General features: G+C 40.4%; 1 protein-coding gene across 1 annotated transcript in view; it reads left to right on the top strand.

The window, feature by feature from the left end:
* The first annotated feature begins 2101 nt into the window (after positions 1-2101).
* Positions 2102-13084, top strand: part of LOC144031242 (cysteine-rich motor neuron 1 protein) — a 41623-nt gene continuing 30640 nt past the window's right edge. Inside the window, exons 1-4 of the mRNA XM_077538150.1 lie at positions 2102-2229; positions 2336-2633; positions 9209-9367; positions 9572-9742. Of these exons, the coding sequence (XP_077394276.1) occupies positions 2170-2229; positions 2336-2633; positions 9209-9367; positions 9572-9742 (688 nt within the window). The 5' untranslated portion in view covers positions 2102-2169. The remainder of the gene's footprint in view (positions 2230-2335; positions 2634-9208; positions 9368-9571; positions 9743-13084) is intronic.

The following is a 13084-nucleotide window of genomic DNA, read 5'->3' on the forward strand; positions in this document are numbered from 1 at the left end:
AATGCTCAAAAGCGGCTGGCACTGTGGATTTTTTGTTTGTTTTTATAACGCCTGGCAGTCAAAGAGTTTAAGTAGAAGTATAGAGTAAAAAAAACTCTACTCCTTTACTCAACATTTACTCATGAGTAAAAGTAAAAAATAAAATAAAATAAAATAAATAAACACAAAAATGTACTTAAGTACTAGGGCTGCACAATATATAGAAAAAATATCGATATCGCGATATTGGCCCTTGCAATATGCATATCGCAAAGGCATGCAATAAGTTTTATATGGAATTTTATGATTTCATATGAATTTGACCAGTCAGATGCTAACTAAAATGTGCATCAGCATTCAATAGTAGAAAATTATCAAAACATAATTACAATTAATTAACTAAGATTACATTAAGGTTGCTTATTTTGCCACATGACAAATTTGTTTCTTTCATTAGGTAATAAAAACGTAATTTCTTTAGGTACATGTTTAAATATCGCAATAATATCGATATCGCTCTGTTCAGCAAGTATATCGCGTATCGCATGTTTTTCCAATATCATGCAGCCCTATTAAGTACTAAAGTAAAACGTAAAAATGATTCTTTAAATGTCTTTCACAATTGCTTGTTTTGAAAACGTAATGAATAAAAATACAGATGTCAAATGTAGGCTTGGTGTAAAAATATGTAGTCACCAAAATAAATATTCAAGCAAAGTAAATAGGCTACACCTAAAAAAAAAAAAAAAATCTTAAGGACAGCAACAAAGTATTTCTTCTTCTTTACTTCCCACCACTGCCAAGGAAAAAATTATCTATGCTTGAAATTGAACTAATAACAGATAGTAGAAGTTTTTGCGCTATAAAATATAAATACATACTGTCTGTATTTTTGTAGACACAAAAAAATCCACTGCCTATAAAATGTACAGAATAATTAGAGCTGTCACACGATTACATTCTTTAATCAGATTAATCACATTTTAGGATTTTGATTAATCACGATTAATCGCTTAATTAAAAAGGCTTTTTATCAACACTTTTTGCCCGCCAAATTTCAAATGCACCTGTTATGTGTTAATTTTTCGGGCATTTAATGTTGAGCAGCAATATCCATCTGTTTTTATCATCTCAGTGGGTGGCCATTTTGCAACCTGCTGTCGAGTAAAAATTACATCATAGGTCTCAGGTAACAGCCAATCACAGCTCAGCTTCAGAAATCAGGTGAGCTGTGATTGGTCGTTGCCTGAGCCCTGATCAACTGTGATGTCATCTTCAGTCGACAGCAAGTGGCAAAATGGCCGCCTCCTGAGATGGATAAAAATGGCTGTATTTTGGTTTATAACTCGTATTCCGCAAATGTAATATTAATCAGAATGCCATGTTGAGACTAGTGAGGTCACATATAACACATATTGTCAAGAAATGTTTAAGGTTGACTTCCACTTTAAAAAGGCTTTTTATCAACACTTTTTGCCCGCCAAATTTAAAATGCACCTGTTATGTGTTAATTTTTCCGGCATTTAATGTTGAGCAGCAATATCCATCTGTTTTTATCATCTCAGTGGGTGGCCATTTTGCCACCTGCTGTCGGGTAAAAAATGACATCATAGGTCTCAGGTAACAGCCAATCACAGCTCAGCTTCAGAAATCAGGTGAGCTGTGATTGGTCGTTGCCTGAGCCCTGAGCAACTGTGATGCCATCTTCAGTCGATGGCAAGTGGCAAAATGGCCCCCTCCTGAGATGGATAAAAATGGCTGTATTTTGGTTTATAACTCATATTCCGCAAATGTAATATTAATCGGAATGTCATGTTTCGACTAGTGAGGTCACATATAACACATATTGTCAAGAAATGTTTAAGGTTGACTTCTACTCTAAGTACCTCATGTGAGTACTTTTTCCCACTTCTGTTCATTTCTCACTTGATGGGTTCATTGAAAGTTCTTCTTTTCAGTGTATACTATCATTGCGCAATACACACGCGGTGCATGGGCCGTGGTCCTCCCTTCTCTTTTGGCTCGACGTGACTGGCCGGTACCGGTGTCAGTCAGGGGGGGGCGGGGGTGCACCGCTAATTTGTAAACGCATGCTGTGTCAATTTGGGTTTCAGTTGCGTCCTCGTGTAAGGCTGTCAGCAGGCAGCAGGTCTGAACCGAGTTTTGGGAGTCCTGCACGTATTTCATCACATGAGCGAGCAGTTGTTCGAACCTTTTCATTTGGATCGCAGTGCCACTAAAAGTGTGACGGTGAGGGAAGACGGAGGACTTTACAGTAACTTTTTCTTTTGGTGTGCGCCGTGGCTCACTTTTTCTTTGTTTTTGTTTTTGTTTGTTTGTTTTGTTTTTTTAAAAGATGTTCCTCAAGCGGTCCGTTTTGCTGTTGATTGTGTTTTGTTTGGTTCGGGCGCTCGAGGCACACGAGTGCACGTCGTGCCACCTCCGGACATGCCCCGCGAAGCCGACACATGGCTGCGATGGTGGCCGGACCTTGGCCAGGGATCCTTGCGGCTGCTGCGAGCACTGTGCCCGCCTGGAGTGGGAGCCGTGCGGGGGGGCGGACTGGAGCCTCGGCTACTGTTTCCTGGGGCTGACATGCGCTTCTGTCAACTCTACTGGACATGCCGTCATCCCTGAAATCGGGGTTTGTAAAAGTGAGTGGAACATGCATGTCATTTTAAGACAGTATTTAGTAGTAGATATAGAACAGGGGTACCCACCCTTGGGGGTACCCATGAACTGCCATTTGCTTTTGCACCAGCTTGCCACTTGACTGTAACAATGTGGGATAATACAATATACCAGTACCTTTTTTTTTTTTTTTTTTTTTTAACCTTTTCAAACGTTACCTTATAATAGGGGTCTTAAAAAAATCGATTCGGCAATATATCGTGATACTACATTGCGCAATTCTCGAATCGATTCAATCGGCGGCTGAATCGATTTTTAAACTTCCATTTTTAATGGAAAAATAGTCAACAAAATGTCTTACTTTGGGTTAGGGTTCACACCTTAAGCATGGAAGAATGTTTTATGAACGTAACATTAAGCCTTAATATTTTATTTCAATGCTGTTCAAGCATGAAACAGATTACAACCTGTATAAGACTGAAGTTTCAGATAAAAAAATAATACATTTTCATACAAATCTTACACTCTACAAGTTTACTGATTAGTATTTTCTAAATTTGAATGAAAAAAATCACAACAATCGACTTATAAATTCGTATCGGGATTAATCGGTATCGAATCGAATCCTGTGAATCGTGATACGAATCGAATTGTCAGGTACTAGGCAATTCACACCCCTAGATTAGTCGAATTGGATACATTATTGACACTGGTGCACACCCTTAGACAATGACATCATTGTACCTGCATGCTGCCTTTTCGAATTATACTGTAATAATTTCAACATATTAAATATTTAGGGATGTTAGTGTAGATTTGAAATGAAATGTGCACCCTCAGAAAAAGTTCATGATTACAATATTCCCAAATGTTGATAGTTTCACTTTACTTTGAAGTCCAATAGCATTTGTGTAATAGGGATGTAACGATATCCAAACATCACGATACGATATTATCACGATATGAAGGTCACGGTACGATAATTATCACGATATTTAAAAAAGATCACAATATTGCAAAAAAAAAAAAAAGACCTCGGACTAAAAAAAAAAGCACAATATTGTGCTTTTGTCCATAACAGCAATGCATATAAACCACCTACAATCTCTAATAAGAATATTGAGGCACTTACTTGCTGATGCAAGCACGCATTGATCGCTTCACAAGCAAATTAGGTTCCCCTTCATCTGACAATTAGCATAGATTTTAAACATAGAAGGCCAAAACATCCCTAATGAAAATTGAATCGCACTAATAAACTAACCACTAGAGGGTGCTAGAACTGCACAAATGGAAATCAACCTGACTTTTTTTTTTTTTTTTTTGACAGATGTGTTCCTTTTAAATGTTGTGAACATGACGACGACGATATTGTGGAAGTTCACGATATCACAATATTGCCCATATCGTTACACCCCTAATGTGTAATGGGAAGTGGATCTTGAAGGACAAAAAGGGGCTCAAAGTACATGATCTGTCATCATTGTACAGTATCTTATCACTGAGATACCTTTTTGCCTCTAAGAACGGTTTAAAGAAGCTGGAGTTAAATAATTAGGCAGATGATTGAGAATTTAACTCATCTTGTATCGATATTTTGTGACAGTTGTGCTCTACAATATTTACAACATCAGCCAGTCAAGTTGGCAGTAGTGACTACAATGAGTTGTGTGCCCCGCTGTCAGTTTGGAGCAGCTCTCAAGGGGTCTTCACTGCCAGCAAAACTTTCCAGGTTCCGTCGCTCTTTCTTTTCTTCGAGGCTTGAGTCGTCACTCCCGAGCGCAGAGCACGACAATATGTTTCGGCAAATTGAATTACATGCGCTCGAGCCCTGGCAAGTCTTGCTGTCGAAAAACTCACAAGGTTGTCAAATGTCGGTTGAGATGGGAGGAGATTAGAGGAACTGTGCAAGGGAGCGTTTTGAAAGTTGGAGCAGTTGTTCTATCGCCATGCTGCATTACTGTTACGATGTGAACTTCAACGTCAGGTTCCTCAACATCTACGATGAATCACGTAACGATGGATTTCCTTGAGGAACAAGCAACCCGACCCTCCAACCTGCACTCTGTCCATGCCCGTGTGGAAGATTGAAGTGGACTGACAGCTCTCAGGCTTCCCTTGACCCGGTCTTTCAACTGTCCCTCTGTAAGGGTGGTTGAAGTCAAGGTTTCACGATAATTAGCTTTTGATTGTGCCTCATGCTCATGTTGTTCGTCTTCAAACGCGGAGCTCTGATTGAGTTGTGTTCTCTGGTCATGTGGCTCCAGGCTTCTTTGGGAGTATGCCGCTGACCCTCGAGTCACACGCGCACGCACGCAGCCCAAGGGTCTAGGTGGGGGTAAATCAACACCTCCCGGCATGTTTTCAGGGGCCACAGTAGGTAGCCTGCTCAAGACTGATCCCAGATTTCCCTCCCCATGCTCCAAAGGTCTTAAAGTGATTAGACTTGCAATCAGCAGTGGTGGTGGGGTAAATGTTTCCACTTTCTGATCCGCTACTTTTCTGGTCTTCTGGGTGGTCACAATGTGTGTGTGTGTGTGGAACAGCAAGAGCGTTGTAGCGCAGGTGTGATGCCTTGATCAGGATGGCCTTTTAATCCTTTATCTTACATCATCTTGACATTTTCGAACACAAAACCCTGCTGTTAAGAGAGGATGCAGCTGCCATTGAAATATGTTAAAAATGACCGGGTAAGTGCTTAATTATGTGATTTCTGAAGGGATAATAAACAGAAATGATTACATTAGCCTGAGAAAAAAATGTTGCTTGTAAAAGAAAATAGTAGTTAAGATAAATTGTCTACATGGAGTGCAGACGAAATATGCAAAATATGTGGCAGAACTGTTAGCCCCTTCCGTTTGCATGCCGTGTCTTGAGTATACAAACGACATGCTTCGAAGGATAGTCATCAGGACCTCTTGACTTATCTGTGATCTGCCTGTCAGGCAGGTGAAAATCATCCAGTCTTCAGTGCTCAATGATTTGCTTGGATGTTCTCGAGTCAACGCGTTTGCCCTCCCACATTTCCTATCCCCGACTTTACATAGGTTGTAGCAGAATGCTAGCTCGGACGCTACGTCCACTGCGCCTCCGTCACATGCCTTTCTCCCTTCCTCTGGTATTATCTAATGTTTCAAAGACTTCCTTTTTAGCCCCCTATCAGCCAGAGGGCCTCTAGAGGTCGGCTTTCTCATCCCGACTGTGGATGCCAAGACAAGCAGACGGAGTGGCTGAGCGAGGGATCCCCCTGGGATGAAGCCACGGGCCTTGGCCAAGAGTCATGCCAGGCCAGATCCCAGATAACCGGGTCAGACTAGACTGTGGTCAGGCAGGCTTTGGATAAACAATGTCCAGTCTTTCATTGACTGTTTGACTGTTTCTCAGTGGCGTGGAACAACACCCGCCCAAACAGACGGGCACCTTTTGTACGTACCATTTCGTAAGAAAACACCTCGCCAGTGACGGGAAAATCTTGGGATGGAAAACTGTTGAGATGAGGATCATTTCAAGGTGAAGGAAATCAGAGGGAGCGTTTGGTGTTTAGTTTATTGAAAAGACTTGTTTTGCTGGCTGCCTGGGAGAGCTATTAACTCTTTAATAACGTTTAGTGAAATCACGACGTATGCCGCCATAAACGTTAAGTGTCAAGTACTTTTTTTTTTTTGTGACTATATCAGTGGTCAGTGCAACGTCCAGGTGCAGCGCAGCCGGGTCAATGAGTTGTGAAATAAAAAAAAAAACACCCACTAACTATGGCCAGCAGATGGCAGCGGTAGCTGCTCGGGCCCTAACTAGAGCTGCAAATTACAATGAAACATGACGCAATCTGATGAAATAGAACATTCTCAAGGCTGACGTGAATGATCAAAGCCTAAACCTATTGAACCTAATTTGACGGAGGGTCACTAAGCAAAAAATATTAGTATCAAAGTCACTGTTTTAGAGAAAATGCATCTTTTCTTTTCAATTTTCGCTCAATATCACTCAAATGACCTATTTTCAAATGGTGACTACTAAAGAACGGAATAAGGTAGAAACATACTTTTTTCTGAAGTCATTTCTGCTTTAAACGGTCAATAAAATACATTATACTCATGTCACTCACCACACTAATAAAGTAGCCGATTTCCTCTTCGCTCCAAAAGCGTGCTGCTGTGTTGCGTCACCATGTTTGTTTACCTCTGCCGGTGTTTTTCTGGTGCGTTGAGCGCCGGACGCACGTAAGCGTATCATCACACTGTGGCATTTTTTTGCTGCAGAGACAGAAAGTAACATGAAAACGCATCGGAGAAATCAATGTATTCTAGTTCGGCAACGTAAGATGGCCGCCGCGCACATAAATAGTTCCTGTACACACAAAAAAAAAACAAGATTCCTTCCTAATAGAATATGCGCAGAACAAAAAGGTACCATGATCACGTTTGTATGACCTGCAATCATTATTCAGGCTTTTAAAAACCCACATAAGAGCAAATTCCGGTTTTTGTGCGCGCTTACATGGCCTTTCAAAACCCAAATATTTGAAATAACGCCAACAGAACTAACTGAGAATAAATAGAATTCTTAGCATTTAAGTCTATTTAAAGAGAGAATTTCACAACGGTATTCATTCCAACTCTTGGGAGAAGAAAGCCAGAGAGTTAAAATAAGCTCAAATTGTGCTTCATCGTGGTTTTAATGAGGCATGGGAGCCACATGCTTGGGAAAGTGTCACACTTTGTCTCATCCTGTTTACTCAGTTGCCGTTCTTGCTGATCTTTGACAACTATGAAGAAGTGTAAATTGCAGTAGTCTTTAGTCATGCATTCATAAGAAAAGAACACTATGGCTAATGTGTTATGTGAGGGCCCTCGCTAATCCTGCCGTTTTTGGTGGGGGATATTCAGTAATGTGGCTCATCACTCAGTCAGTCCCTCCTGGTATTGTGAAGACTAGTCCAAGTGTGGCTTAGCATGAATGCGCCATCTCTGCGGAAGAGGCATGCCTGGCAAAAGAACGGTTAGCTGGTGTCATGAGTTTGGTGCAAGTGGCCTTGGTACAGAGGAGGCGTTTCTAGGAAGCAGAAAGGATTCACTCGCTGGGGGCGCACCATGCTGTGGAACAAAAGCAAGAGAATGGGTTCAATGGTTGGAGTAGCATGGCACAACAAGGGGGGAAGAGGAAGGGCGGCCCAGAATTATACTTGACACTTCACTAGCTGTTGAGTGGTTCAACTTTAAACTTTAAACTCCCAGAGTGAAATGACATGATTACCTTTACATGCAGTCAAGCTCTCTTTCAAAATATGATTTGAAACGCTCTTATTCAGGTTTTTAAAAACCCCAATAAGACCCTTAAGTTTACCTCTTTTAGAACCTGAATACTTGGTCATAGAAACGTGTATCAGGATCCTTTGGATGGAACTTTGACTTGTGTTCTGCGCATGCTCTATTCGCAAGGAATCTTGCGCTGCGCGGCGGCCATCTTGCGTTGCCAGTTGCCGAACGAGCCAACCTTGAATACAATGATTTCTCAGTGGCGTTTTCGCATTATTTTCTGTCTGCGGCGAAAACGCTAGCGTGTAAATATACACGCTTAGCGCGCGTTTGGAAATACGGTGTGAAGTCTTAAGTGTGAGAGTGAACATACGTTCAGCGAGGCAAAGTGCACTCTGCTACCATTAATTTGCCAACGCACCAGTCTGTTGTGCTAGCAAGACCACAACTTTGTGTTTTGTTTACAACACGACTCTGTAGTAGCCAATTCGCTAGCCCACACAGCTAGCTTACGTCAACGTTAGCCAACCTAACCACCGCCTTAAGAAAAGCCGCAGACTTGGCGCCACTAAACTGCAAACTTCCAAAAAAGCAGTTCATAACTTACCAACTTGAGAAATATTCACGGTCCACAACCGATATGAATATTTTATCTTAAAACACATCTATATTCTTTGGCTTTTGGCGCACCATGAGACTTGTTCTTGGTGTTTTGTGGTGTGTATGAGTTTGATGTTTGGTCTACTTATTTATGTATTTATTTATCTCTTTATTTGCTACTTCTTACTTATTTACTGATGTAAAATGTATTTACTTGTATAAAATAAAAATAAAAAAAAACCCTGTATTTGCACTTCAAAATGTTTGCTTTGTTCTTGTTTACTACAAAACTGATGTTTATGTACAGCACTTTGTATACAGCAACGCCTGTTCTTAAAGCGCTTTATGAATAAAGTTGAGTTGAGTTGAGAACCAAGTTAAAAGCGGAAATGACGTCTATTTGTGTAATGACGTTGTCCGTGTGTGCGTTGTGGATTAGATTGTTATATGTATATGGCTGTCCACTGACGTATGTGAACGGCTTATCCAGAATGTTTCAGAAACTAGAATTTTAACTAAATCCAAAATGTAAATGCATGTAAATGTAGCCAGTGACAACAGCTTGTCTTTTACCCTTCACGCTGGACTTTTATAGCATCATTACAAACCAGAACCTTTTTTTTTTTTTTTTGCTGCAAAGGAAGCCAATGCTTACCCTTATGAGATACAGTCGTGTGGATTATAGCTCGACAAATTAGCAATTAGCTCAAGTGATCCTTTTTCCACCCAACTTTCATGTGCAGTGCTTCCAGACCATCCAGAGGCCGGCCTGGAGGACGAGCGGTGCCCGCTGATGACGGGCTGCGACAGAGAAGAAGGTCAGTGTGTTTGTGATGCCAGACACACCTGCCTGGGCTCGTTCACCTATCCAGACCAGGAGACCTGCTTGAAGGCCCATTCAGGTGAGCGACCCCGTCCAGTTTCGCAGTAAATTCGTTTTCAGAACAGATCCGTAATAGTCGAAGAGGTCCTAATCCCCAACAGATGTTGCTCGGATGTGACTAACGCTACTTCGATATCGTGGTGATGACACACACGTTAAGACTTTTGCCTTCTTGTGACTCATCGATGACTGTTGCGCTGCTCCGTGGCTGGGGTCCATCCAGAGGGTCGGAAGCAAGAACAAGCAAGACACGGGCAGAAGTATGTGGGACCGTCCAACCCGGCCTGCATGTTCTCTGGATGTAACCTGACCACTGGCGGCTGCGTGTGCGAGTCGCAGAGCTGCAGCCACCACTTTGCCTACATCAACCGCAGCCAGTGCCAAGAAGCCGCAGGTAACCTTCAGCTTGACTTTCTGTCAAAATGGAAATGACGTCGCAGTTGCTCAGGTTTCAGCTAACGACCAATCACCTGTTTTCTGAGTTTGGTCATGTGACGTTCACAGATCTTCGGAACTGTGATGTCATTTGGAGTTGGCAGCAAATGGCAAAATGGCCGCCCGCTGAGATGGCTTAAAGCAGGTGGATTTTGCTGCTTAATTCATATTCCACAAAACCAAAGTCAACTTTGTCGTAGAGTCACTCAATTGGATAATTTTGCTGTGTGAATAGTAGTGTTAATTTTGCTAATGAAAATTAAAAAAAAAAATAATTTCGTCAACACACATTTTTCACCGGACTAAAACTAGACTAGACTAGAACCCTCATTAACATTCTTCTTCTGTTTTAATTCACATTGCCCCATCACTTGTGAACTATTTTTAGCACAGACCTATGAGCTACTCATGTTGTCCTTGGGGCTAACTAGTACCTGCTGGCAACATTAATTTTTAGGACAATGCACATTATTCAGACTAAAACGGCATCTGTGTTTGCTGTATTTTGTCTTGCTCCCTCCTTCCTCCTCCTCCTCCTCCATTATGTTCTGAGCAGGGGGAAAAATTAGTTGGAAGCAAGACGCATCTCATTTAAGCAACTCTGCAAGCAGCCAATCACATTGTGCTTTGAGGTGATGTCACCTCAAAAAGGAAAAGAAGAGCCATGACTTGACTTTTCAAAACCACGGTAAACCATCAAACCGGTAATTCGGCCAATGACTATTCACAACCTTTAATGAGCCAAGGCACATATTTTGCAATAGATAAATCTTGTGACATAACCACCCAAAAAAAAATCTCACAAAAAGCATATACGTACTGTAATAACGTAAAATTTGCGTCTGTTAAACACATACCTATTTATTCAATTGGCTGAATTGCAACAGGCGGATACATAGATTAATTGAACCGTCTGCCATCTAGTGGCAGAGCATTAAATTGTCATGTTACATCGCTGGCATAACTGAACAATTCAACAAACTTGCTTCAAACGACTGATTTCTGTCAAATACTGAAATCAAATGATCCAGACATTACTTCAAAGTGTTGCACACAAAATTGTATTAATAATACAAACAATAGATATCAGTGTTTTGACGCTTTCCCTCATTTCTTCCCGCCGTAGCGACCCGTCATAATATTGTAACTGAGCTGCCCGCCAGCGCTCAGTGACCTTGTTACCTCTTACGCCGTTTTTTTTTCACCGCAATCTTGTTCTCCGCTGGTTTACAAAATCGCTGATGTAACGTGGGTGCAAACGTTTGATCCGAGGCAACGTGGTGCGAAGACACTCCCGTGATAAGCGTAAAGGAGAGGGGGGGGGGTTGCAGGCAGGCAATTGAAGATATGAAATCACGGGTAAAGCCAAACAATTTTGATGAGGTTTTTCTGTCAGGCCTGTCGCTTAGAAGGGTGCTGTTGGCTCGTTTGACACTCAAGGAGAGTTGATGTGGAATTCCTGATAAGGCATTTTGGACTCCTATTTGGAAGGAATTCCCCTCCTTTTTCTTGCTGATATGACTAAGCACAAACAATGTTTACAGAAGTCATACAATTGGGCGGATTATAATAATAGAGTCTTATCAGCCTTTCACAGATAGCAGTATGAGCAAATATACACTTTAAAGAAACAACACACTGCTACAATCCCATGTGGATTTCCCAGTTTGTTGTTCAGATTTAATACCTTGACCATTATGTATTTTACATTATTAGCATGTTGAGCACAAGCCTTACACTTACTGGCCACAACATTCCGTACACCGGGGGTGTCCAAACTTTGTCATTTGAGGGCCACATCCAGAAAATCAGAAGGACGCAAGGGCCACAGAATGTTATGAAGAGAAATTGTGTTTAATCCTAAAAATTGTACAAATAATTTGTTTGTGCTTTTGCATATTTCGAAAAATGCTACAGTATATAAACCAATTTATTTGTAATATGGCAGTAGGGATATTATTGTTTTGGAATTTTTCATTTTAGTTTTTATTTTGTTTTGAGTTTAGTTTTTTTTTTAAATTTAGTTAGTTTTAATTAGTTTTCAGGGTGGTTGTTAGTTTCTTTATTAGTTTTAGTTCTTTAATAAATGCTTAGTTTTAGTTCAGTTAGTTTCAGTATTAGTTTTAGCTATTTTTTTTTTTTATTTTTTTTTTAATATGTATTACTTGTGCACAATATTTAAAAAACACCATAGGCTCAATGTCATTATTCCGGTTTATATCAAAATAAATCTACTAAAAATCACATTTAAAATCATCCCCAAAGGCTCATATATAAAATTAATTACCAAAGACTAAAACGAAGGACATCTTTCCTATAATTATAGTTACTGTAGTTTTATTTTAGTTAGTTTTGTAAACATAAAATGTAATTTCAATTAGTTTTCTTTTTTTTAAAAAGCATCTTCGTTTTTATTTTATTTTGTTAACGAAATTGTTGTTTTGAATTTTAGTTTTTTCGTTAGTTTTAGTTAACTAAAATAAACTTTAATAGCACCTGTTTTTCGACACCCTCCCTTCTTACTTTGACCATCTCCAAACATTTTTGTTTTTATTTTATTTGAACTGAGTCACATGGCATTTTTAACATATGTCGCGGGCCACTAGAAAATGGACGGCGGGCCGCAAATGGCCCCCGGGCAGTAGTTTGGACACTCCTGCCATACACCTTCCCATCCAAACAATGATATATAATAGTAATTCTAAATAATACTTGTCTTTTGTTGTCTTTGATTGACACACAAAAAGAGGTGTTAATTCAAATATACAGTATGTTTATTCTGAAGTGTTTCTAATTCATATATTGCTGCTATCCTGTAGCTTAATGAGGTACAGCCGTGCAAACTGTAACTACAATAAACATCCACTTTCAATACAGCTTGTCCTCATTACGTTCGCTGGCCACATACTGACAACCAGTCATTCACACTCACATTCGCACCCATTTAGAGTTCTTCAAATAACCTAACCTGCATGTTTTTGGAATGAGGGCGGAAGCCAGAATTAAGTGGAGAAAATCCGTTTAAGCGCAGGGAGAACATGCAAAAGTCCACACATGAAGGCCTAATTAAGCCGAGATTCAAAATTCAGAATCGCTCAACTGCTAGTTAGTTAGTTGGATAGTTAACTAATTTAAGTAGTAGGGGTGTGCTAAAAAAAACCGATACGGCAACATATCGTTGCGGGCCTCATTACAATACACGTATCGATACGCAGGCGTCAGAATCGATATTGCTCGTTAACTTTAAATAGGCAGTTAATGTTTGCCTTTGCAGCTTGCATTGTACCTAAAAAATAAAAAC

This window comes from Festucalex cinctus, chromosome 12 (genome assembly GCF_051991245.1).
Source record: "Festucalex cinctus isolate MCC-2025b chromosome 12, RoL_Fcin_1.0, whole genome shotgun sequence".
In the NCBI taxonomy this organism is placed as follows: Eukaryota; Metazoa; Chordata; class Actinopteri; order Syngnathiformes; family Syngnathidae; genus Festucalex; species Festucalex cinctus.